The sequence below is a fragment of the Erpetoichthys calabaricus genome, chromosome 6 (genome assembly GCF_900747795.2).
Source record: "Erpetoichthys calabaricus chromosome 6, fErpCal1.3, whole genome shotgun sequence".
Classification (NCBI taxonomy): domain Eukaryota; kingdom Metazoa; phylum Chordata; class Cladistia; order Polypteriformes; family Polypteridae; genus Erpetoichthys; species Erpetoichthys calabaricus.
In genome coordinates this window covers 58,080,485-58,107,973 of record NC_041399.2, presented here as the reverse complement: position 1 = coordinate 58,107,973, position 27,489 = coordinate 58,080,485, and the positions used below count along the sequence as shown (strand labels likewise).

Here is a 27,489-nt window from a genome sequence, read left to right as displayed (position 1 = left end):
TCAGCAAAATCAAAACACTTGGGATCTGTGTGCATGAGAGTTGAAAAAAATGAATGCTCACCCAGAAGTATAGTGCATATAATATAGCAATAAGGAATAAGAAATGCAGATGTTTTGGACCTCAAAACAGAAAAGAGGCTTGTCTGTCTGATGTCTCATTTTTACCATGAATGAACGGAAGAAGAAAAAAAAGGGCGGAGATTATGGCTGAACTAATCATACATGTTAACCCTTCATACAACACCGGCACCAACAGGCAGAACATTACTGGCTGCCAGAAAAAAAAATGTGAGCATGTGAGGTTTTGAAAGTGTATGACTGTGCTGAAAAGTGTTCACACAGTCATTTAATTTGCATATGCCCTTTGATTTTAAATCATTACCTTCCTTTCCAACTAGAGGTCACGTAATTTGACATCACCTTAACCTTAGATATAATACCATTCCTGTGGTGGGCTGGCATCCTGCCCGGGGTTTGTTTCCTGCCTTGCACCCTGTGTTGGCTGGGATTGGATCCAGCAGACCCCTGTGACCCTGTAGTTAGGATATAGCGGGTTGGATAATGGATGGATAATACCACTCTCCTGATGTGTTGATTTACATTACAAATATAATGTATTTATTATAATATATGCATTCAATTTTGGAGCCTACAAGTCAGGGAGATAAAGTCTGTCCTTATATTGTCTAGAGCTGGGTCTGTGAGGTCACCCAGGTTATACGTATCTTTTTACAAGGCTAAGAGGTGAGAGATGTAGAAGAAATGATGAGCGTTCGCCCTTAAGGTCCACCATGTAATTCCAAACCAAGGGCCTAGTGCCTGGTGGTTAGGCTTTAACTAATTTGGTTATTTGCTGTAAGCCAGAAGCCCCTGTCATTCTGTAGCTCACTTCACTACTTCTTCTTCTTTCGGCTGCACCTGCATGTCCTCTCTCACCACATCCATAAACCTTCTCTTAGGCCTTCCTCTTTTCCTCTTACCTGTCAACTTTATCCTTAGCATCCTTCTCCCAATATACTCATCATCTCTCCTCTGCACATGTCCAAACCAACGCAACCTCGCCTCTCTGACTTTGTCTCCCAACCGTCCAACTTGAGCTGACCCTCTAATGTACTCGTTCCTAATCCTATCCATCCTTGTCACACCCAGTGCAAATCTTAGCATCATTGTGTAGCTCACTTCACTAATCCTGCTTCATCCTTTAGAGAAGCCCCTAGGTTAACACCTCCCACACATGATGCTCCATGACCAGAACAATATAAGAATCTGGACCAAATTAATTTTAAAAGGTTCTTATCTGATTTATTAAAGCACAAAGCAAAACACAAAAATAGAATTAAAATAAATATACAGTAATATAAGATTTGATGGTTTAGCTCATTTGCCTGCTTTAACTACTAACCTGTGTAATACAGAAAAAAGTGACAAAGAAAAATAATGGTCTTACAATAAATATGCACTACTGTCACAGATTCTGCCCTTCTCCTCTATCTTCAGGATGGGTTTAGCCATTCAATCAAATCTATTGTGTATTTACTGTATCTTGTATCTTGTACCAACACTGCCCATGCACTTCCAGCTATTCAGTTTTGCTCAGACACAACCATTTATTAGTAAGTAACTTTATTCCATAACAGGGAACTTCACTCACAATTTCCTAAATAGAGAACAGTCCTTGTCAATAATGAAAATTGGTATTTAAATATATTGCTAGTTAATGCTAGTTAAGGCAAATTTTACATTGTATTGAAGGAATGTCATTTGTATTAGCAAATATCATAGGCATTACCTTACCATTCTTATGTTGGCATGGGTTGTACATAAATGTCAGATCAAAAAAAGGGGGTGGGATGTCATGTCAGACTGACACAGGAGCGGTGCCTCTCAAAGATCAGGTCTTGGATGAGTGAAAGACTAACACGCCATATAGCTAAATAGCAAGTCTCATCATCAGCAAGGTCTGTCTAAGAAAAAGGTTGGAATGAAAACACGCAGCCACTGCTGCCCATCAGGACCATGAATGAACATCCCCATCCTAAATGGAACATTCTGTCATAGGGTTATACAATACTTTGGCCCTGGAGTGTGTTTGATTTGTGGCTGTGTGTGCATGTGTTTGTATTCGCACTGCAAAAGACTGGTACCCTGTCCAGAGTTTGTTCCTGCCTTGTGCCTTATGCTAGCTGAATTGGGCTTCATCACCCCTGTGACCCCATGACATGACATTTCCTTATATGTTTAACACTTTTTTTTTTAACATTTCCTTATTTTGCATTTCAATTAAAATTAACAAAGTGTTTCACAATCCTTATCTTAAAAAGCAAATAGTATATACTTTAATAATTATTTCAGAGCCAAGTGTTTTTGATGATAAAATACAGTATCTTATGTCCCTTTTTGGTCTGCTTTAAGCTGGAACTCGGAAAAGATTAATTTACCCTTGTGACCTTTAATTGATCTTCTTTCTCAGCATTCAGTTTTCTTGCTTAAGTTGTAATTTACTCAACTTAACAGTCAGAGATACAAGTCTTAATTTTTTATTATTTTCAGAATCTCTACTACACCACAAACTCACCACACGTCAATTCTTCAATTTGATTGAATGTTGTATTGCTTCATTCTATAGTAATATATTGTTTTTAAATTAAGTATACTGTGTTAACAAGAAAAAACAAACAAGGAAATGTTATATCTACTGTATTTTGCAGTTGACGTAAAGTACTTGTTTTTTCTTATTTCAATTTTTTACATTTTAGTGATCATAAAGGCTGGACATGCTTCCATTATGCTGCAGAGGAAGGGTATACTCAAACTATGAAGATACTTTTGGAAACAAATATCAAATTAATGGATAAAGCAGATGAAGATGGGGTAGGTATGGATTTGTCTGTGGGTACACCATTTTGTTTTTTTGTAACCACTTGTTAGCAAAAATGCACAGCACAACAATATAGTCAGTTTAGCATTTCAGTTACATTGTATACTTTTGTTTTCCTCTCTCCTAATATCAACCGACCAGTCAACAATGAATTGATGAACAGATTGTTACTGATTAACATAAATGTAGCCCAGCACTAATTATTTTGTGTCTTTCTGTTTTCACTATATAATTAGTGAATTTTGTATTTACATTTTATCTGAGAACTTTTCGCTTTCAGTGAAGAGCTCTACACAAAAACTGAAGACTGAAATTTAAATTCTTAAATAAAACAACATACTTGGCAGAAACAATCAAATATCAAATTAACTGAAAAGACATCTTGATGCCTGCATTGTATCAAGTTCATCTCTTTTCTAACCATTTGTTATATCTCACTCACTTGCCCATCTGAAACTACAAGCCACAAGCAATAACCGCAAAGCTGGTATTCCACCCACTTCCTATTTTCTCCACAAATACTCCTGATATTTGATTCTTTGCATCAATTACCCACCTGACTCAAAGCTCAACGGTCCTCTGGTAAAGAGTAGCCTTTAATCTCTGAACAGGGAAAATTTCTAGGATGGGATGCAGAGAAACAGTGCCCATTGGTAAACACTGGAATCACTGCACCCATGAATTCTCATTACAACTTAGAAGAATAGAAGATCTAAAATAATAATAATAATGTTTGGTAGGTGATGAACTGGTTACACTCTTTGAGAATTTTTCCACATTAAAATAATGTGAATGATTTACTGGTATATAATGGATGTAAAATGTGTAGAATGCCAGGTAGCAATCGTTTAAGCTTAAGAGATATCAGACATGCCACAGGTTCAGATCCTGGTCATGCATATCTTCGATAATAAATGTTGGGTCACATTATGTTTGTTATACTAGTAAAATTTCAAACAGTACATTATTTGAGAATAATAAATGTATTTGCTTTCTTTATTGTTGTCTTTTATAAAGAACACAGCTCTTCATTTAGCAGCACGAGAAGGACATGCTGCTGCTGTGGCTTTATTGCTGGACAAAGGTGCTGAAATAAATTTAAACAAAAGTGAAGGTTCCTTCCTTCATGAAGCAATATATAGGGGAAGAAAAGAAGTAGCCTTTGTTGCTATTGAAAGTGAAAGGTACATTTAATTTATTTTACCATACAATACAGTATGTTGTTAGAAAAAATCTGCATATTATTTATTTTCTTTTTAAGAAATAGTTTGTGCATGAGGATTTTACCTTATCATGACATATTTAGTAAATTATCAAAATATGAACCTCTGTAATACCTTTACACTTTAAAGAAAGGTGAGTTTCTCAGATATGATTTGGGTACAACGGCTTCCCTACACAATGTGATAAATTGCTATTCTTTAAAACTGAGTAGTATGTGAATGTACTTGTAATGTCATGTATATAACTGTTGCACACATAATTGTATTATAAATTGTATGTTAAATGTTTTTAGAAACCATGTTAAATATACGGAATGGAAAAATTGCACAGTAATAAGGAGACCAGTTTGCATGTTGTCCCTGTATCTGTGTGGATTTCCTCTGGATGTTCCGATTTCCTCCCAATCTATAGAGGCATTCAGGTTAGGTGAACTTATGGCACTAAATTGGCCCTAGTGTTTGTTTAGTGTAAGCGTGTCTGTGTGTGTTTTTGCCCTGTGATGGACTGGCATCTTGTTCAAGGTTTGCTCCTGCCTAGTGTTCTATGCTAGCTGAGATAGGCCTCAAACCCAAATCCCCTAACACCAACAACCAAAACCTGGTCTTGATTAAGTGGGCTAGAAAATGAGCTAACATATTAAATGTGCAGTATATTTTCTTTTAAAGATAGGATACATAATATTATAAAGAACTCTTAAATAAATACATATTGTGAAGCTCAGGGCATGTACAACCACCCTAGCCCTAATACAGACAAGCTGAGACACATTCCCACACACTACACCTTTATTTACACATGGGGGTGCTTCCTTCACTCCCCACAACAGCACTAGGTCCAGAGCAAAGAGCACATTATAAATCAACAAAGCACAATCCTTTTCACCTCCACTCCTCCTCACAGGCTTTGTCCTTCTTCCTCCCAACTCTGGCCACTGAGTAGTGGAAACTGGTTCCTTTAATAGGACACCTGGAAGGACCCCTTCTTCCGGGAGCACTTTCTGGTGTGGTTCTGCCACACAGGGCCCAGTAAACATCCAGGCGCCCCCTGGTGGTGGCCATGGGTCCTAACAGGGTTGAGCTTCTATGCTCCAAACCCATGGCCCCGCTGTAAGCCAAAAGGGGGCTGCCCTCTATTGGTCCGGAGGATAAACTGTCCTGAAAATAATCTCTCCCCTGTTCCTTGCATTGCTGTCCGCCACTATATATATATATATATATATATATATATATATATATATATATATATATATATATTTATAGTGGATGCTAGGTGGCACTGTTGCCCCTTAAACCCAACAGACAGATACTCAGGACACAAGGGAAAAGCACTAAGAAGTATTTTTAATTCTTTTCTTCTCCAGAACAGTGCTCCCTAAGCACCTCAGCCACAATAATACAGGCAACTAGCAGTAATTAAGCACAAATACAATTCTCTTTCTCCTCCACACCTCCCAGCAAGTTTCGTCTACCTCCACCCAACTCTGGCTCGCTTGCTGGGTCTTCAGCAGTCCTTTATATTAGTTCTTGACCCAGAAGTGCTTCTGTTCTTCCTTCTATGTGATTTGCCAGCACTTCCGAGTCAGATGGAGAATTAAAGTTCTTTAATCAGCCCGGAAGTACATCGGGTCTTCCGTCCTTGTGACTTCCTAGTACTTCCAGGCTATAAGGGAAGTACAACTTCTCTGGTCCTTCCACAGCATGCCCTGGCAGCACCCACAGCACCCAATAGGGCTGAGATAGCAAACTCCAAGTCCCAGGATGCCCAGTGGGAATATGGGGCACCGCTACACTCCAGAGAAGCTGCCATCTAGTGTTTTGGGGGAGGCAGTGTCCACAAGTAGCTGCCTTCCCCCATCCTTCCATCTCAGGGTGAGTCATAATTATGTCAACACTAATGGTACTGCCATGTATATACTTATATACAATTTTTGTGGACAAGTCCTTCTTATCATTTTGCTGAATACATTTGTTGGTTTACTGTTTATCATAAGGGTGTACAGAATATGGTCCAAAATGACCAAAAAATGAGGATCAAGGGTACTGAAAATAGGGAAGGGGGGTAAAAGCTCAACATCTTGCATGATTAGGCATCAAGATGAGTCAAATGGTATAATGTGTAGGGGTTTTCTTGTGCCAATGAGTCAGAAGGCGCTGGAAAAAAAGAATGAAATGATTTCAAAGTAATTATTATAAACAGAAATGTACCCAAAGCTGAACTACAAGAAAATCTCAAATGGAATAAGCAATTACCTAATTAACAACAATGAGAATCTATTTCTTGTATAGCCCAAAATCACTCAAGGAATGCCTAATTAAATTCCTTTAGTTCTCAAATCAAATGAATGTTTTTTTGTAGAAGCCATGAAACCCTTACCACTTATAAGCCTGGCTCTGTGAAGAAAGTTCCTGTTCTAGACATGATTGAACACCTGCCAGAAGCTGCTAAAGTAAGAATGTAAAGGATTATTAATAAAATATTTGTACATTATATTTTACTTGTATATGCTTGACTTTTTGGGTCTGTTCAAATGTTTCTTCATACAAAATTTCTCGTGGCTGAGCTGTACAAAGGGTGTCAGGGCACTCCTCCATTAGAGAAAGTGATTGTATTTAAAGATTTGGTATATAGAAGAGTATGTGGGGTGCGGGAGGAAGACAGTTTGGTTCTTAGTTATTATATACAGTAATCCCTCACTTATCGCGGGAGATAGGTTCCAAGGCTGACCGCGATAACTGAATTTCCGCGAAGTAGGGACACCATATTTATTTAATTATTTAACGTGTATTTGGACGTTTTTAAACCCTCCCTTTACTCTATTAATAACAGGGACAACTGCTAAGCAATATGAAATCGGTAGATAAGTTTACACTTACTGTATAGCGAAGTACACGTAGCAGCTTGTAGGCGGTCATGACGTCGCCGACCTTGTTGCAAAGATTCCTAAAGCAGATTCCATCCAGACTACTGCCTTATCACGTCCACTTGCAATTCATTTTGCGCCCTGGTTAAAGGACACTGCGGCCGTAGATCTTATATGCTTTTCCTCCTTTTTAAATAAAAAGAATCGTGGACTCATTGATGCTGTAATAGTGTCCTGCAGCGGTGTAGCTGTTCCCTTCCTTCAACATATCCAAAACTTTTACCTTTTCTGCAATCATTTGCATCTTCTGTTGGCGCTTGGACACGGCCCCTGAAGCAGTAGCATGTTAATGCTGAATGAGTGAGATGAGACTTCCTGGTTAATGCAGCACTCCGTCGCTGAGCCAATCAGCAGCACACAGGAACTTAACTGCGTGCTCTGATTGGGTAGCTTCTCAGCCATCCGCCAATAGCATCTCTTGTATGAAATCAACTGGGCAAACCAACTGAGGAAGCAAGTACCAGAAGTAAAAAGACCCATTGTCCGCAGAAACCCGCGAAGCAGCGAAAAATCCACGTTATATATTTAGATATGCTTACATATAAAATCCGCGAAGTCATGAATCCGCAAAAAGTGAACCGCGAAGTAGCGAGGGATTACTGTATAGAAAATCAGTTACTTGAGTATTTCACTACAACTGTCTATTTTAAATACCATTGAATAATTAAATGTAGTAAAAACTAAAAGTAAAAAAGTTGAAAAAAGTAAATTGTAATAAAAAGTAAAAAAAAAAAAATTACATTACATTAACACCTCATTATAAACAATATTATGAATTACTTTATCCTCTAACTTACATTCTATAAACGTTGCTTTTTTGCATTTCTGTTCACATATTGTTCAGGATACTTTTCTGTTTCTTGTTTATTGTATGATTCTCTTTGTTCTTGACTTTTACAGTATTACAGTATTATATGCAGCTCTTTTTTGTTCATTTTCTTTTTTCAACGTTCAATATCAGTGCTTGCCACTTTTTTTCTATCGCAATCTAAAATTCGACGTTCTTGATTAAGATGCGCTTTTCTGCCTTGCCATTATATATTGCATTGAAGGGTGAGTTAGCAGCACTGAGAGTGTCATGGGGTGGTATGGAGAGAGGATTTGCCCAGTAGTAGTAATGATTGGGTGAGCGGTGTGGAGGGGAGAGGTCAAGGCTGAATAATGTGAACACGATGGAAAACTTTTTTAATATTATAGAGAGGTACAGGAAATCCTGTAAAATGCAACTATATTATCTAAGAACCGCTTTGCTAGCAAGAAGTTAATGCATTTAGAAATGAACCTATTTTTACGTATGTTACTTAAGTGGAGTGGTGGCTGTAAGGCTAGGGATCTGCCCCGGCAATGGGAAGGCTGCTGGTTCAAATTCAGTAAATGCCAGAAGCAATTCCACTCTGTTAGGCCCTTGAGCAAGGCCCTTAACCTGCAACTGCTTCATTCTGGGTATGTTGTTAATCTGCATCCAGCCCTGAAAAAACATGTCTTCCAAATTGCAGGGAAAAGTTTGGGGGTTTGGCACTCCAGCCACTGTAAAAAAAATTTACACTGTTCCTCTCTATTCAAACTAGTGTGGTGCTGACATGTCACCCGTTCCACGGCTTTGCTCAGGTCCTAATTTAGGATCCTGAGGTGGTTCGTCATGTAGTGGGTGTGGAAATGCACTGTATCAGTGCTTTGCTCCCAACCTCAGTAATTTGAAATATAGTTAAGACACTACATACAGAAGTTATAAACTTAGACAGACAGACAGACAGGCAGATAGGTCTGAACACAGACTGGAGTTACTATAAAGCAAGAAAAAGGCAAGTCAAATTAACATTTTGAGATAACTCAAAATGCATGTAGTAATGCATCTTGATGCTAGTGAAGAACATGACGATGAACAATCTCACACTGACAAATGGAGCATTGCTTAGCTAGTTATATGAAGTTGATACAACTCATTTAATCTGAGTTAATGTGTTCATCTGAAATACAAAAAGAAAAGCTGTCTAAGGCATGCTTCATTGATACAGTACAGAAGCCGCATGAAATAAAAATCAAATCTGCCAGTTAAAGCTCACTATCCTGTCTTACTTGCTTAACAGTCAAACAGCCAAAATGCTGAGTAGTGCAACAATCTCAGCTACATGCCGCCAGATAATTCAATGTAGTAATTACAAGTAGCCCCACAAGGAGATAAGCAATTTAGTTACAGAAAACGGGGTTCCATTTGTCTTATAAAACACTAGAGAGGAGAATGTTAGTCATTACAGTCTCCGCTGCATGAAACAAGAAACCCAAAAGAATAAATTATATCCATTGGAAAGAATTGCAGCCTTGATCTAATTTCAAATGATTTATCTGCATCTCAAAAGAAACAGGTGTAGAATGTGGTACATATTTTGCAGTACTTGGGAATACTATTTAACTTTCTGGTATTTAATTCTTCAGTGAAAGAGTTAGTTGTAGCATTAGGACAATGGTTAACTGTTGTCCAGGCAATTAGTATATAGGCTCAGTTAAAGGATGCACTTTGGAACATCTGGAAGTAGTGGTGATGGTAAGAATGAAAACAAAGCTGAGTGCCATTATGAATAATGCTGCACATTCTCTCTCTGACACACTAATAAAGGTTACTTTCAGCAAACTACTTATTCAGAAGAAATGTGTCAAGAAATGCAACTTGGGCTCCTTTATAACAACAGCAACACCTGCATAATTAATCACTGTGACTGCCAAGTCAGAAGTTTTCTTTCTTTTGGTTTTCTTTTTCTAGTCATTCTGGTGTGCATCTATCTATCTATCTATCTATCTATCTATCTGCCAAAGCCTGAACTGAACTTTAAAACTTATCTAGAGCTGTAACATCTATATAAATAAAATTCTTTTCGTGTTTGAAACGGAAATGACGTATGACCACGGGTAACGGAAATTACGTATGACCACAGAACATATTATAATACAGGAACTTGTTATTTGTGTGAGAGTTATTTTACTGATATTGAAAAGAAGAAAAAAGACTGTTTAAATAAGAAGCTGGGAAGGTGAATGTAAAGAAGAAGCCAGCGGTAAAGCAAGTGAGACTCCATAATAAGGACGGTTGGGTGCACGGAGAAGGAGTGCCAGCTAACCTAGAAGGACCTTCGGAGCACACGGCTTTACTTTGCTTTTATGGTGCAGGCGTCGGCCATGGACGGAATTTAGACTTTAAAACAAAGTTAATATAAAAGAGACTGGGGAACGTGTGGAGATTGTGTGTGTGTGTCTAATTTATATTTGTATATAGATATAATATAAGTACTGTGAATATATTTGTGCTGTTTGTAAATAGGGTAATTTTCCGTTTCTTTTCCTTGCTTGCTTTCTTTCTTTGCTGTTTCGCCGTTTTCTGGGGAGTATATTATAGAGTGTTTAAGGGGGTGGCATATTAATTAGGGTTTGTGTAGTTATTATAGATTTGACAAGGATTTAAAGGGTGTTTATTGTTTTGTTTGATTTATAGTATATTCTTTTTTGATTGTTTAAAGAATTGTTGGGGTGATTATTTCCTTTGTATAAATTCATAAAAGACAACTCCAGATGAGGATATCAAATTGGGGCTAAGGTTTGGTTAGGTTCCGTACTTAATAGAATTAATTTTCCTAAGAGTAGGAAATTTTTGTGTGTGCTGGGCTCCTCATTCAACTTAAGAGGAACGCACTACACCTTCATAGTAAGAGAGATGAAGAAAACAGCTTTTTAACTGTGCCGAGCTGTAAACAATGTGAAGATGAGACCGCCTTCAGCAGCGAGGGGTCGTGAGAAAAAAGTGGATGCTGGGAGGCGTGGAATGTCTGGCTTTTCCTCCGGGTCAACAGCTTTGCAGTTTCGGGCAGTGTCCTCTCTTCTCGCACTGTTTGTCACACTTCAAGAGCCCCGTCGGTTCCTGGGACAGTGGAAATCTTTGTGAATAAGTGTAATCAGCGCTATCGAACCTTGACTCTCTTGGTAAATTGTGGTGCACGGCTACTTACTGTCCCTTAAGATGAATTCGGGTCACTAAAACCCCCCAACATTCAAGGTTGCTTTTGTGATGAAGTCTTTAAGTATTAGACTTGGGAATTGTTTGGACCTTCTGCCCGTTAAGCACGGAAAGGCAGCATCCACATTTCTCACAATAATTTTTTGCTTAAATCACAGGCACATAGTGCAAGGTTGTCAAGCAGGTAGTTTGCCCGAAACCACTGCAGTAGTACTCAATGTATCTCTACTCTTAAATGTTAATGTTTGACTGTTTAATAATTTATACGCTGCTTATATCTTCTTCAAGATTCTTTTACCAAAATGTTTTACTACTTAATAATTAATATTTATGTAATTTCAATTTATTGTAAATGCTCTTTATTTGTTCAAAAATAACATTGGTAATTAACAGACTTATTTTATAAATACTACATTTTAGTTTTTTTCCCTTGCACTCAGTGAGCGAAGCCACTGGGTAATCAGCTAGTTTCTCATAAAAATGAAGGAGTAACTGGACGTTATGATCAGCTACAGTAATGCTGTTTGTACATTTGATGATGTTCAAATGCAAGGATAATGATAATTTTTTTAAACTGGTAAACCCTTTATTACGTTTTCTGCATGTTACAGTATTTGTTCTATATCTTCAATCATTCTATCTGCAGCAGCCAATTGCCTTGGTTAGGATTGTATCACCTCTCATCCAGACTTTTCCCCTTTGGTTATAAGGGCACCTGTCAAAGTTTAAATAATTCCAACTTCAAAGTTTCTCTGTTACTATTGAATTTCTCATTAAAAATCCATGAATCTTCAAAGGCTGTTTATAGCTCCTGACCTTCCAGTAGAAGTGACCTTACCGTATCTATTTTAGGGTATATCAAAATCCATTTGAAATATCTGAATGTTTGGGCTACTTCAGAATGAATTTGGATTACTTGAAATAACTTTTTTTTGTATATTTTAAAAAGTATTTCAAATCTGTTCAAATGCATTTTCAAATATTTCAAATCCAGTGGGTACTCATTTTGCAGTATTAAATGAAGTGTCAATATCTAATTATTAATTTGCAGTAAACTAATTTCAAGGTATTACAAATGTATTTCGGGGCGGCATGGTGGTGCAGTGGTAGCGCTGCTGCCTCGCAGTAAGGAGACCTGGGTTCTCCCCGTGTCTGCGTGGGTTTCTTCCGGGTGCTCCGGTTCCTTCCCACAGTCCTGCCTGGGATTTGTCCCTGCTTTGTGCCCTGTGTTGGCTAGGATTGGCTCCAGCAGACCCCCGTGACCCTGTGTTTGAATATAGCAGGTTGGACAATGACTGACAAATGTATTTCAATATTTCTTGTCCATTTTAAGATATCTGAAAATGCAGATAATTTGTCTTTCAAAAGAGTCAGCATTTTAAAATGTATTTCATACATCTTTTAAGTAGACCTATTTCCAAGTATCTGAAATACATTTTCATATGTCCATCTTACATTTCAAGATAACTTCATAGACTTTTTGATGAATCTACAAAAGGTTTTTGCAATCCATTTAATTGAAAATGCATAAACATACTCAAAATCTTCTCTTCTCAGTTGAATGAAAGATTTGCTTACTTCAACCACAGTCTTGTGAGCCATCTATCACAAAAGCTGATAGCTCCTAGAAATTTATCTTCTGATTCTGCTGCGACTTTGGGTCTGCCAGATTTGTTCCTGCCAGTTTCCTCTAGTTTTCAAGTCCCTTTTGATGGTGTAGGAAACTCTACTCACTGTCCGCTCAGCTTTCTTTACAATTTCTCTAAAGGAAAGACTTGCACTTTTAAGGGCTGTAATGGTCCCTCTGTCTTCCTTTCTTAATTGCCTTCTCTTTCCCATTATGATAGCAATACAGTATACAGTGCAAAATTGTCCAAATAATGCTTCAGGGGGTGTAGCAACACAAACACTGGTTTTAAAAAGACAGAGGATTGACAAAAGTTGGGACACCTGTAGGAATTGTTTGCATCAACCTTCAAGGCTTAAATAACTAATTACTGCAGAAAATATGTAAGCTGTCAACACATTACACTCCTAAAAATAAAAGTGCCAGTGTGGTTCCTCAGAGCGATACAACAGGGGAACCATTTTTGGATCCCAACAGACTCGTCCACTTGAAGGTCCCAGAAAGAACATTTATTTATTTAGATCTGGAGCAGGCTCCATATAGTGAATAACCATGAGTAGAGGGTAGCAAATCTGTGAAGTACCACGATTTTAAAGGGACTCTTACTGCATGCAGGTACATGGGCTAAATTCAGTTTTTCTTAATCTGTTAGCGCCCAGCTAGATTGCCATACATGAAAGATTTAAGTTTTGTTCTACATATTAGAAAGTTTTTCAAAGCATAAAGAACAAAATTCATATGCAAAGAACCATTAGCAAAATGAAATGGTACTTTGTCTAGCAATAGAGCTACAAGTAACCACACAACCCAATAAAGAACCATAAAATGCCATTAAAGGACCATTAGTATTATTCTTTTTATAACTGAATTTTATTAAAGGGTAAGCAAGCGTCTAAAACTTACATAAGTTCAGGTCTATATGGAAACCATGCCCCCAAGGACCATTATTTTTAAGAGTGTTCCTTGAAAAAGGCATTTTTTATAACTCTAAAAATTACATTATTTACCTAGAAGTTTTTTTTTTTCCTTTTCGAAGTTTAATTTGTACCAATTCAGGTTATTCACTGGACTTGAACTGCTTACATTTGAATAAAATCTGGAAAAATGGGATGCTCTAAAATGTTTTACCAGTATTATAGATCGTCATTACTACTGTAGGCCAAGTAATTTTGAAGGAGGAGTTGCTTTTTATGGCATATGAACACTTACTACACTAGTCTTGACAGCATTTACGTTTTCTCAACACACACACAGACAATCAGATTTCATTTTTACACTATAAACTGTAATAAATCCAAAGTAATTTGTTCTTAGGCTGGGGAGTTCTGAATAAAAACTTGCATATTTGTGCAAATATAAAATTGGAGGTCTGATGTGGTGAAATGTGTGTAACAACGTTTATTTCTATAACACACTAGCTGATTACTCAGTGGCTTCGCTCACTGAGTGCAAGGGAAAAAAACTAAAATGTAGTATTTGTAAAATAAGTTTGTTAATTACCAATGTTATTTTTGAACAAATAAAGAGCATTTACAATAAATAGAAATTATATAAATATTAATTAAGTAGTAAAACATTTTGATAAAAGAATCTGAAGAAGATATAAGAAGCGTATAAATTATTAAACAGTCAAACATTAACAATTAAGAAGTAAAGATACATTGAGTACTACTGCAGTGGTTTCGGGCAAACTACCTGCTTGACAACCTTGCACTATGTGCCTGTGATTTAAGCTAAAAATTATTGTGAGAAATGTGGATGCTGCCTTTCCGTGCTTAACGGGCAGAAGGTCGAAACAGTTCCCAAGTTTAATACTTAATATGAAGAGGTCGGTACATCTTTTTAGATGTAAACCCTCCATTTTCTTAGAAAACTTCATCACAAAAGCAACCTTGAATGTTGGGGGGTTTTAGTGACCCGAATTCATCTTAAGGGACAGTAAGTAGCCGTGCACCGCAATTTACCAAGAGAGTCCCGGTTCGATAGCGCTGATTACACTTATTCGCAAAGATTTCCACTGTCCCAGGAGCCGACGGGGCACTTGAAGTGTGACAAACAGTGCAAGAAGGGAAGACGCTGCCCGAAACTGCGAAGCTGTTGACCCAGAGGAAAAGCCCGACATTCCGCGCCTCCCAGCGTCCACTTTGTTCTTACGACCCCTCGCCGCTGAAGGCAGTCTCATCTTCACATTTTTTACAGCTCGGCGCAGTTAAAAAGTAGAATGACGCAAAGCTGTTTTCTTCATCTCTCTTACTATGAAGGTGTAGCGTGTTCCTCTTAAGTTGAATGAGGAGCCCAGCACACACAAAAATCTCCTACTCTTAAGAAAATTAATTCTATTAAGTACGGAACCCAACCAAACCTTAGCCTCAATTTGATATCCTCATCTGGAGTTGTCTTTTATGAATTTATACAAAGGAAATAATCACCCCAGCAATTCTTTAAACAATCATAAAGAATATATTATAAATCAAACAAAACCATAAACACCCTTTAAATCCTTGTCAAATCTATAATAACTACACAAACCCTAATTAATATGCCACCCCCTTAAACACTCTATAATATATTCCTCAGAAAACGGCGAAACAGCAAAGAAAGAAAGCAAACAAGGAAAAGAAACGGAAAATTACCCTATTTACAAACAGCACAAATATATTCACAGTACTTAAACCTATATTACATCTATATACAAATATAAATTAGACACACACACACAATCCCCACACGTTCCCCAGTCTCTTTTATATTAACTTTGTTTTAAAGTCTAAATTCACACGGCCTGGGAAATCTGCAATGAATCCAGTGATCAAGTCAGATACGTTCCGCTGACTCGTATACTTAATTTAAGTGTAAAAGAAGCGATCTCACTGGCCTGACGACGATTCCTTTGTTGAAGGAAGAAGTCCGTCTCACCCAGGTGTCTCGGCGTTAGCGTCCGTCCATGGCCGACGCCCGCACCATAAAAGCAAAGTAAAGCCGTGTGCTCCGAAGGTCCATCTAGGTTAGCCGGCACTCCTTCTCCGTGCACCCAACCGTCCTTATTACAGAGTCTCACTTGCTTTACCGCTGGCTTCTTCTTTACATTCACCTTCCCAGCTCCTTATTTAAACGGTCTTTTTTCTTCTTTTCAATATCAGTAAAATAACTCTCACACAAGTAATAAGTTCCTATATTATAATATGTTCTGTGGTCATACGTAATTTCCGTTACCCGTGGTCATACGTCATTTCCATTTCAAACACGAAAAGAATTTTATTTATATAGATTATTAACACAAAATGTAGCTCAAAGTGCTTTACAAGATGTCAAATAGTTACAAGAAAAAAAACCACATTATATTAGTCAAGAATAATAATGTAACAAAAACACATTAATACAGACTTGCATATCATAGATACATAATTAGTAGAAAAGTATAGAGTAATATACAGTATAATATTGTATTCTAAGTCTCTAAAGAAGATTACGATGATGAGGTCAGATGACTGGGTTGACAGAAAAAAAAACTACTTTTAGGCTGGAGAAAAAAAAACAAAATCTGCAGGGGCTCCAAGGCCACAAGACCGCCCTGACCCCACTGGGCTTTCTATGTAACATAGATGTACTTTATGTAGATTAATGTACTGTATAATGGTATCAAAGGAGATCTGAATTTTAACAGTATTTTTATTTTTCCTTATTTAAGATGCTTTTGGATAAAGCCATAAAGGAATCAGATGATGATGTCAACTGTGAAAACTACCATGTAAGTTATCAATTAAATAAAAAAGCTGTGTGAGCATTTAAAAATTGAAGGAAACTGAAAATGCTAGGTAGAGTACACATTAAAAAATCATTTTATGGTTGCATATCTGTCCAAGTCCTTTCAGATTATTTTTCAAAGGTTGTGACACAACTACCAAATGTTGATGAGAGGTCAGCAAGGGTTTTCCTGTAAGGGATTCCAGTATGATGTGTAAAATAAAGTAGAGGGAGGGAAAATACAAGGTGGAGTTTTACCCAGAAACCCTGTTTAATACAGCGTAAATAACAAGAAGTCCTAATGAAATAAATCAAAGAGTAAAAGTATTACTTTTGGGTAAGCTTTCTCGAGTGGGATGTACCCTCTGTGAAACTTTTTGGTTGAATGATTTGACCTTAAGTTATCAGTTTCCTTTAGCTTAATTAGATTGGAAGAGGTGGGATCGACTGTGATGTTCCAGACATTTAGGTGGGGCTTCTTCTGACCAAGGAACATGGATGGAAACTGCTGTTATAAACAGTGTTAAGCCCCTCTCCACACCCCAATGATTTTTTTAATCCTTTATTCACCATATATAATTTCTTTTATTAGGAATCTGTAATTTTTCGTATATACCAACTTACTCTCCAGAGAGTATTTTAGGGTCAGAGCACAGGGTCTGCCACTGGTACAGTACCCCTGGAGCAATTGCAGGTTAAGGTCCTTGCTCAAGGACCCAGCGACATAGCATTTCTTTTGTCACTGGTAGGATTCGAACTGGCATATTTCTAGTTGCCAACAGTGCCGTTGTTAGGTTATTTTGTGCCCTAGGCCAAGCTTATTAGGGTGCCAACCTACTGTTCGGCAGCTAACCTGGGGGCTGGGTCCCCCACCTTATGATCTGTGTCCTAGGTGAATGCCTAATTCGCCTTAATTGTAGCACTGGCCCTGGTTACCATCACAGATCCTTTAGCCCAGATCCTTTAGCTCCCTTAATTCAGTCTCTGTAAGACACTAACTATGTCCGTGTGTTTGACAGATGTAAATAATGAAGTTGTGACTTGCCTCAAACTTAAATTTTCTTCTACTATCAATGAGAATTATAAGTTATTCTACTTAAATCAAAAAAATGTCCTCAAAGATGATAAATACAACTTGGCAAAACTTATTCCAATATGTTTAGAAAACAAAGAAAGAAAGAACAGTTACAATATCATTTTTTTTAAATTGTGAATGTCCTAAATAATGTATTTTTTATCTTGACAGATTATTTATAATTTTAAGTACCTACAGTGCCCATTGTCTTATAAAAAACTTGCAGAAGAAGATAAAAAATACACATATCATCCTCTTGCTGCAATGAATGTAAGACAAATATCTTTTAAACTGTTGAAGAAATGTTTCCTATGTGTAATTCCTTGCAAATATTTTCAACTATAGTTTTTAGCATTTTATAATATAAGTAGTAATTTTCTAATTGTTTAAGGGTCTAAAGTAGTACTAAAGGCTTTTACTGGAACCAGTTTAGACAACCTACCCTGACTACACGGACAATAAAAAAACAATCAGCAAAAATCAGCAATAAGGCATCTCAGTCCAGTCAGCAAAATGTTCATTTTAGAAAATTAGTACAGTAAAATAATTTTATATCCAAAGAAGCAGAGTATTCTCAGCATATTGTGCAATTTCAAAGATTTGTTTTCCGGATCTTTTTATTACAGGAGTGTGCAGCAAGGTCCAGTATTATAAGCAGATGTTACAAACACTCAGGTGGAAACTTTTTTGCCCTTCTTTAAACATTGTATAACATTAAGCCTATGCATTAAGGTGATTCCATATAGAAGCTGCAGGTTTTTTGTGGGTACGTGTCTTCTCAACAACATTTAGTGCAGAAATAAAGCCAGGCAAAATTCAGAGGCAGAAGAAGGGATGGACAAGTGTAGAATGGATTAGATAAAGAAGAAGGTTAAACATGTCCTGATAGGGAAAGTTAACAAGTTAAAAATCTCTGTTAAAACAATTAACACTTTTATAACTTTCTGTCTTCTTCAACCTGATAATAAATCAAACACTTTCTTGGTTAGGCATAAAGAAAGTGAAGCTCTTTAGTATTTAATGGTGGCTACTCCATCACAGCTGTGTATATTATAAACTAAATGCATTATTTGTCAATGTGAAAAATTCATATCATACTTAGCTTTGCTTTTTCGTTTAATCCATATAAATATGATATGCAGTATATGATGGTATTGATACACTTCATGGATAAAATATGGAATTGTAATCATTTTTTTTTCAGACAATGGTCCGATTCAAACGTGTAGATCTATTGACCCACCCTGTCTGTAAAAAATATTTACAAATGAAATGGTAAGTATACTGATATTACAACTCAAATCAAATCAATTTATTCTATAATAAAGGCTAACACACAGTGTAATAAAAAACAGTAAAAGGTAATGACTGTAAATCAAGTCAAGTGACATGTTCACAATGAAAGGTTTTACAGGAGAAGCATTATAGATATATGGCCTAGCAGATCATGAAATCCAAGTTGGTGCATAACACATTTTTTCTGCTTTGCTCTACATACTTTAAGGGAATGATCAAAAAAATGTACATACAAGGAATTTCTTATATACTCATTGTAGAAAGATACATATAAAGACAAGAGATGTGAAAGGAGATGGTGAGCCAGCCATGGTCCTTGTTTAACACGGAGAAAGACTGTATACTGTATATGTAGGGATGGTTTCTTCGGTAAGCACAGTGTTGGAGATCAGCATTAATGTGGTCACTAGGAGCATTCACGGTCAATGATAACTTCCTGTTCAAGTTTTCTTTTAAATTGTGGCAACTAGAGGAGAGTGAGTGAAGTGAATTAATGGAGGGATCAGTCTACAAAAATGTCTTCATTATTCCATAATTTCATCACTTCAATTCAAGTTTCATTAATGCAAGCTGGGTGTGGTGTTGAGATGGTAGAAGTTGTTTCTGTTTGTAATACCTGAATTTCACAGAATGTCTGGACGTTGTTGCCCATCAGGTGTGTTCCATCTTGACAACAGTGTAGCCATCTGTTACAGAACTTTTGTTCAGCAGTTTAATGCAGTTGAATACAGTGGTGTGTTTAATCATCAGTTTTCAGTCTAATTATGCATCTCCGGAATGAAATGGAAAAATGGGAAAACCTTTTTGGATCTAGCAGTTTATTTGTAATATAGTGGGATACACTGGAGCGAACATGGGCAAGCATCCTTCTACTCCACTTTCCACACCTTGCTGAGCAAATCCCCTATCAAATTCAGACTGTTCTGAAAGTAAATAGAGGGACCACTGAAAACTAACTACATTTATTTTATTCCTTCAGTAATGTTATGATTTATCATAGTAGGCTTCAGTGAAGCAAATCCATTAAGGCATGTTTTATTAGTACTGTTTACAGTTTCTGTAAGTCTAAAGTTCTTAACAATTTTAGTAAGTTTGTATACTTTTCTATAATTTTTGAATATCCACTTCACACTCATTTGTAACTGGTTTGCATTGCTTTTTAGATGTACGACAGCCTCTCCCACCACTTTGTTTTCTGATAAGTATTTTATTAAAAAGGATGCATGTCTTGAAAGAAAATTACTTCATGTTAACAACTGAGTATTTTTACTGAAAAAGGATCTTTAAGATAAAAAAAAACATAAATTCCTTTTTCTTTTTAATTTTCAAGGATTGCCTATGGTTTAAAAGCGCACGTTCTTAATCTGGTCATATACACATTTGGCCTCCTGCCTCTTACTACACTTATTGTAAAAATGCGCCCAAAAACAAACTACACAACTGAAGATAAATTAAGTATAAATAATGACCTAAAAGATAAGGTAAGCCTTCCTATACCTAAACTTTTAACATAAAGTACCTCCTATTTGAAAATGTATCTTCACATTCAATGGATTTTCTTGTATTTTTGATTTTATTTTTGATTTTATTAAAGAAATACTCTATCAAAAAGTGATTTTTTAATACATTAATTACCCCATGTAGTTTGTAGTAGTGCCAAGAAAAAAATGAATCTCATGTTTTAGTGGGGAAATCAATGAAAGATGTATCCACAAACTGATATTAATTTAGGACACTCCCAAAACGTATTACCAGCCTGTTGGTCCTATATGTTTAATATAATTATTAACTGTTTCAGTCTACTTCAGACTAATCCTAGAAGTCTGATTTGATATCTCTAGCCCTGAGAATCTTTGGCTTAAATGCATGTCCTGCTTTGGACAGATTCTCCATATGGAGTTGTGTAATGTCTATCATTAATTTTTAGGTTGTAAACATAAAAAGGCCTGCATTAATCATAAATGATTTTTATTGCCTAAATCAATGAACTGAACAAAACTGCACATGAGAATTTGGAATAAACATTCACACAACAGAAAATCATATTGAGTACCTCTAAATATATTATGCGTATAGTGCTAAACCCAAGTTTGGCTTGAGTAACCAGTTTGGTGTCCAAAATACTATACTATACATTAAACACTGTTTGGAACAAAAGTTAACATTTAGTTTTAAAATATATGTTATAGGGCAGCATGGTGGTGCAGTGGGTAGTGCTGCTGCCTCGCATTTGGGAGACCTGGGTTTGCTTCCTAGGTCCTCCCTGTGTGGAGTTTGCATGTTCTCCCCGTGTCTGTGTGGGTTTCCTCCGGGTGCTCCGGTTTCCTCCCACAGTCCAAAGACATGCAGGTTAGGTGCATTGGCGATTGTCCCTAGTGTGTGCATGGTCTGTGTGTGTGCGTGTGCGTGTGCGTGTGTGTGTTGTGCTTGCCCTGCAGTGGGCTGGCACCCTGCCCGGGGTTTGTTTCCTGCCTTGTGCCCTGTGTTGGCTGGGCTTGGCTCCAGCAGACCCCCGTGACCCTGTAGTTAGGATATAGCGGGTTGGATAATGGATGGATGGAATATATGTTATACACAATTCATTTATTTCTAAATCCATAGTTTTGTAAAGAAAAATTTTAACCATTAAACAACATCCTTACACTTATTGCATTCTACTTTATAAGGTGGCTTTCAGATACTATAGTGTTAAAAATATTGTAAAAATAATAAAGATAATAAAATATATTTCAAATCAGTCCTGCAATGCTCCTCGTTCATTTGTACCATGCATCCAGTAGTATCTGGACAGATGTCAGATCATCATGATCCTAAATCAATTAATGGAGGAATATTTAAATTCATATTTTAAATTGGCATAAACTGTGCTAATGTGTAACTCAGGTGTGTGATGCTTCTGTTTTTACCTTTTTCAGGAAAACTACTTGCTGACAGTCTGTATGATTTTAGTTTTGATCATGAGTTTATATGCTGTTGGAAAGGAAATTGTGCAAATATTTCAGCAGGTAATATAGGTATTTTATATATATACATTTTATTTAGTTTTTGAAAACCAGAACATTACAATGAAATGCTATTCAATCAGATAAAAAATAATAACATAACAGATGCAATCACTTACTTCAAAATAAATACAGCAAAAACTTAAATTTAAAATACAGTGCAAATAAAAAAATAATCAAAGAAAGAGCAATATTTATATTTTGAAAATTTAATTGATTTTATTTTTGTTTTTTCCTACTTATATTTATATTTCTGCTATATAAAAATAAACATACTGAGAATTATAGAGTGATATATAACCAATGAGTTAATACGCATCATACTGAATAAAGAAATAATCTGTTATTTGTGTAAAGAAACCTGCAATCTGAAAAACAAGAAACAGATTGGAGAACCAGTTGTTTTTAAATTGTTAGTCAACCAAAATGCTCTAATTTTTGCTTTTTTCTGAAGTTTTCACATACCAACTATAAGCTAATAAGTTTAACATGAATCATAATTGTAAAATAAAGTAATGAAAGCAATTATGAAGGAAAAGTTTGAGCATTACATGGCAAATCAGGTGTGAGCAGTTATCATGGGTTCAGATGGAGAAGAATGTTTCTGTAATATGCTGGAAGAAGCAACAAAGAAGCTCCACAGACGTGTATATATTACTTACCTTGATTTTTGGAAAGCCTTTGATAAAGTACTCCATGAGAGGCTACTGATCAAACTAAAAGAAGTGTGCTCTGCAGATGTTTGCAAATATTCGCTTAAAACCTGAAGCAAAGAGTTATGGAATGAGGAATTTTCTCAGAATTTAGTGATGTTAGAAGAATGTACCTCAGGTATCAGTACTGGTGCTGCTGCTCCTTTTATTATATAGATGCAGATGATTAGTGGCGTAGCTCGCTTGCTGAAGGCCCCTGTACAGTGCCCTGAGTTGGGCCCCTCCTGACTAACATAACTGTTAGTAATCTATTCGCAACTAGATCCTAGGGGCCGGCTGGGCAATTGTCACACTGGTGACAAACAAACCAGCTCTCTAAATGAAATTTGAAATAACTTTTTAAATCGTTTTATTACAGCTGCTGTAAGTTAGCAAAAATAAAATAAATTGTGAGAATAGAATGTGGGAGGTGTGGGTAGTAGTAGTTGTACATAAATATTTGTAAAATTTGGACCCATTTACTTTTCCAAAACAACTTTGTGAAAGAAGATGATTAAAATGTAACATAAGCTAGAAAGTAGAAACTGTTCTGTGCTATAAAATGAAACAATTTCAATTTGTAACAAATGAAAATGACAAGACCGACTAACAGGATACTACTAAACAATCGATTCGTTTTACACAAGTTCTGAGAAAATGGACATCATAAAGTGGTCACGCTCACAAATCCTCACATTTGTGATACTAATGCACAGAAACCATACTAAGGTAGACAATGAAACAGATTACAGATACATTAAACTATTAAAACTTATAAAAATGGAACTGACTGACAAGTCACAAATTATATTGCTTATAATATCACTTCTTCTTCTTCTTCTTTCGGCTGCTTCTGTTAGGAGTTGCCACAGCGGTTACCTTAAAATACTCGCTTGCGTTCCTTCTGTTGCTCAAAAGTCTCAACAATGTCTGACACGCCAAGTTGTCTGGCACACTCATTTTTGATTGAGAGTACAGCCAAGCTACTAGGTTTGTCTTGCTGTGTGGTGCTTCTGAGGTCATTTTTGATGAGTTTTAACTTGGAAAACGATCGTTCACACACAGCGACAGTTAGTCAACAGTAACATGTAAGCCGTGCAAATGTCACTGGAAGTAGACGGCAGTGCACAATGATCTATCAGCAACAGTTCAGCTGCTTCGAAAACACTCGACTCAGTTGACAGGATCGATTTAAAACATGCACGAAATGACAACAATTTAGCGGAAAACGCTGGTGAAATGTTGGTGCTATAGCGTTCAATGAGAAGATCGGCAGCAGCATACAATTTGTTATCAGCCATCGAGGTCAGAGTTGATAGTAACAAGGCATTGAATGTTGAAGCCACTGAATCGAGACTGTGAAACCACTGTTTAAGTTAAGTTATTAAAAATTTAAAAACATCTATATAGCCCAGAGTGAGCCACCCAAGCTCGTAGGCCCTTGTGTTTGCACAATCTGCACAATCCATTGCTACTCCAGCGCAAATGATATCAAACCAGGTGTATAAGCAGATAATCTGGAGTCAGTCAAACCATTAAAGAGGGACGTGGACAGAATAAAGGTTTGGGCTGATTTGTGCATATTAAATTTAATGTAAATGAATGCACAGTATTTCAAGTAGGAAGTATTAATGTTAGATTTACATACAGGGTGATTTGAAACTTGACAGCATAATTTACAGGAAAAGCACCACAATGACCTGCTATCCATAATAGTGAGTTGTTGGAATAAAGTCTTCCCTCTCCTTGTCTTATTCGTAATATTTAAAAAGTCCCTGAATGCACCCAAATGTTACACCATATGTGCATTTTCTAATTGGCTTAATAGATTGCATATGGTATTTTAAAAATAATGCAACACAATAAGCAACAGTATAGAGCACGGGTGGCGAACTCCAGGCCTGGAGTGCTGCAGTGGCTGCAGGTTTTCATTCTTACCATCTTCTTAATTAGTGACCAGTTTTTGCTGCTGATTACTTCTTTTAATTAACTTGACTCAGGCCCCATGGTTATTTCTTTTTCTTTAATTAGCAGCCAAACAATAATGAGACACAAAACAAGCCACCACATGACCAGCTCCCCTGTGCACATCACACAATATCTGAAATTAAAGAGAGGTGATGGTAAGGTTGATCTCTCAGGTCACCAAAACATTTTGATGGTGCTCTTCGAAAGAACAGAAAAACAACAGTTTTCGAAATGTGTGCTGTGGAAGAATGAGACCAGCAACAAGCCATGGAATTAAATAATGGGTTTAATTAACAGCAAGAATCGGCTTCTCATTAAGAAAGTGATTGGAGTGAAATTGGTTGGAGTTTGAAGCCCCAGTTTAGCTGGTCATCTCTTAGCTCGTTTCACATCTCATTTCTGCTTGGCTGCCATTTAATGAAGAAAGGAATCAATTCAGAGGGCTGAACTCTTCTAATAGGGCTATTAAAGTGATGGTGAAAAAGTTAATTAGCAGTGAAAACTGGTCACTGATTAGGAAAAGGGTTAGAATGAAAACCTGTAGCCACTACGGCCCTCCAGGCCTGGAGTTCGCCACCCCTGGTATAGTGTATCTCTAAATATTCCACAGTAAAATTATTTATTTTAATCATTACCTGAAGTACTACCTGAATTGTATCTCAAGTGTTGTAAGTTAATTGATAATGAGTAAATTTAAAATAATGAGCAAATTCAATTTTCTCTTTTGTAAGATGCTTTGGATAAAAGCATCTGCTAAGCAAATAAATGAAAATGTAAATGTAGTACCAACAATCTGCAGGCTTGTGTCAAGGTTTAGCGGACCACAGCTTTTGTTTAATATGACTTCATTTCCAAAGCTATTTTCTATGAAAACAAAAATACAGTAAGTGGAAAATCACAAAATAGATTAGTGAATCCAGTGTGTAATTCAGGGGAACTGAAATAGAACAACTCTGCAAAGCATGCTGTGATTGCTATGTTTTTCTAAATTATATTCAGTTCATTGAGTTATTATGCAGGAAGTACTATAATTTTCTAGTGGAATTTATCAAAATCATTAGCACATATAAAAAGAGCCTTGTAATTAAATATATATAATGTAAATATATATGCACAATAATTCAACAATTTTGTTTATGTTGTTGATAGGCTAGAGCATTATGAAAATAAATTATAAGATCTAAATCAACTGTTCCTTTCCTTTTTAATTACATTTGCAGCGTTGCAGATATTTTTTTGACTATTCTAATGGACTGGACTGGGCTGCTGCTATTACTTCTTTACTGTTTGTTCTTCCCATGCTTTTCAATGTCAAGGATACGTGGCACTGGCAATTTGGGGCTGTTGCAATTTTTATATCCTGGCTAAATTACCTGCTCTATATGCAAAGGTTGTATTCATTTTTTATTTATATATATTACATAAATTAACTATTACTCAAATATTATATACTGTAATATATTAAAAAAGGGTTTTTACTCCAAACATAATTTTAACAGAAGCACATATGTTCCTATAAGAATGCCGTACAAAACTGACAACACAAACAGAACATTGATTAGTCCTGGTGACCTGGTCATTCTATGTTCAAATATTGTAACTGTTTCAATCTCTTCAAAAAAAGTATGATCACAGCAGTAAAAAGAAATTTAGTGAGGTGATAGTTTGGAAAGAAGTAAGATCAAACAACTAAAAGGCAAATAAATCAACAACCAAATTAAGAAGAAAGAAACAAGTTTTGAGGTCAAGACAAACAATGGTCATAAACAATAATCCAAACCCCTCAAAAGTACTTTTAGCAAAATCTGTTATGTTTATTGAACAAAGTAAAGATAATTGCTGTTTTTGTGTATTGGCATTAAATATCAGTGTTTTATTAAAAGACAATGGCAAAACCACATGTAAAAAAGAATTTTAGCAAATGCAAGATGGAGGTCTGCCAAGCGAAGTGGAGGCAAGGAAAGATGTACTACTTGGTGGCTTAAGCAGTGGTATAAGCAGCTATAGGAAATTGATGGAATGGAACAGCATGGTGGAGGCACTCAAAAGATCACGCTCAGAAAGTCTCATAGTGCCCAAAAATAAAAAAAGAAGTGGTCAGGTATCAAATTCAATGTTAAAAGGCAAGTTGCAGCCCAGTGTCTGAGTGTAAACACCACTAGAGGAGGTAGTGGAATTCTGGGAATCACACCGTTTCAGCAGTGAGCTGCTGCAATTATTATTTTTTTTTTTTTGTTCTTTATTTCGCCTTATATAATTTCTTGTATTAGGAATTTGTTAGTTTTCGCATACCCTTTGGGGTTAGAGCATAGGGTCAGGTTAAGGGCCTTGCTCAAGGGCCCAGCAGAGTAGGATCTCTTTTGGCAGTGACAGGGATTCGAACTGGCAACCTTCGGGATACCAACGCAGATCGTTAGCCTCAGAGCCACCACTCCACCCTTATTGGTGAGACATTTACAGCCAGCATTTTACCACCGACCAAGCCTGAAAGTGGAGGTCATTACAACGATGCTCTTGTACAGTAAGCGATTGTCAAGCAGGGTGGGAAGCCACATCTTCAAAGGGTACCCACTGTCACCTAAGTAATCGTATTATATGGTTATATTATACAGATAACTTACAGTTTGGACCAAAGGGGTAATATTAAATGTCTTATCTTACCAAGAAGCCAGCAATCACACACAACACCATCATGTTTGCTCCCAACACTGCTCTTTCAAAGAGTGAAGGAATCATTAATGAGACACATTTTCACATTACAGATAATCTGCACATTTATAGAGCAGAAATGGTTTTGAATTACATAAGCAAATTCAATGATTATATTTGGGAAACTTCAATTACATTTGGGAAACTGGACGTTGCTGCAAATTGCGCTTTAGTGTTTGGCTGTTCAACCACAGAGTAAGGAAAACTTATACATCTGGATATCAAGTAGATAAAACCATCCCATGCAGCTGCCAGGGCACGACTTAGTGATGCCTGAGAAATACCTGATCAGTCATCCAGTTCATTTAGAAAAGCTCCTGTAGCTAAAAACCAGAGGGTGGAAAAAACTTG

The 27,489-nt window shown here is 36.6% G+C and overlaps 1 protein-coding gene across 1 annotated transcript in view; it reads left to right on the top strand.

The window, feature by feature from the left end:
- trpa1b (transient receptor potential cation channel, subfamily A, member 1b) overlaps nt 1-27,489 on the top strand; it is a 98,236-nt gene that overhangs the window by 44,443 nt on the left and 26,304 nt on the right. Inside the window, exons 13-21 of the mRNA XM_051929348.1 lie at nt 2,757-2,871; nt 3,896-4,062; nt 6,458-6,548; nt 16,341-16,400; nt 17,643-17,741; nt 18,676-18,746; nt 20,098-20,248; nt 21,683-21,772; nt 25,650-25,819. Of these exons, the coding sequence (XP_051785308.1) occupies nt 2,757-2,871; nt 3,896-4,062; nt 6,458-6,548; nt 16,341-16,400; nt 17,643-17,741; nt 18,676-18,746; nt 20,098-20,248; nt 21,683-21,772; nt 25,650-25,819 (1,014 nt within the window). The remainder of the gene's footprint in view (nt 1-2,756; nt 2,872-3,895; nt 4,063-6,457; nt 6,549-16,340; nt 16,401-17,642; nt 17,742-18,675; nt 18,747-20,097; nt 20,249-21,682; nt 21,773-25,649; nt 25,820-27,489) is intronic.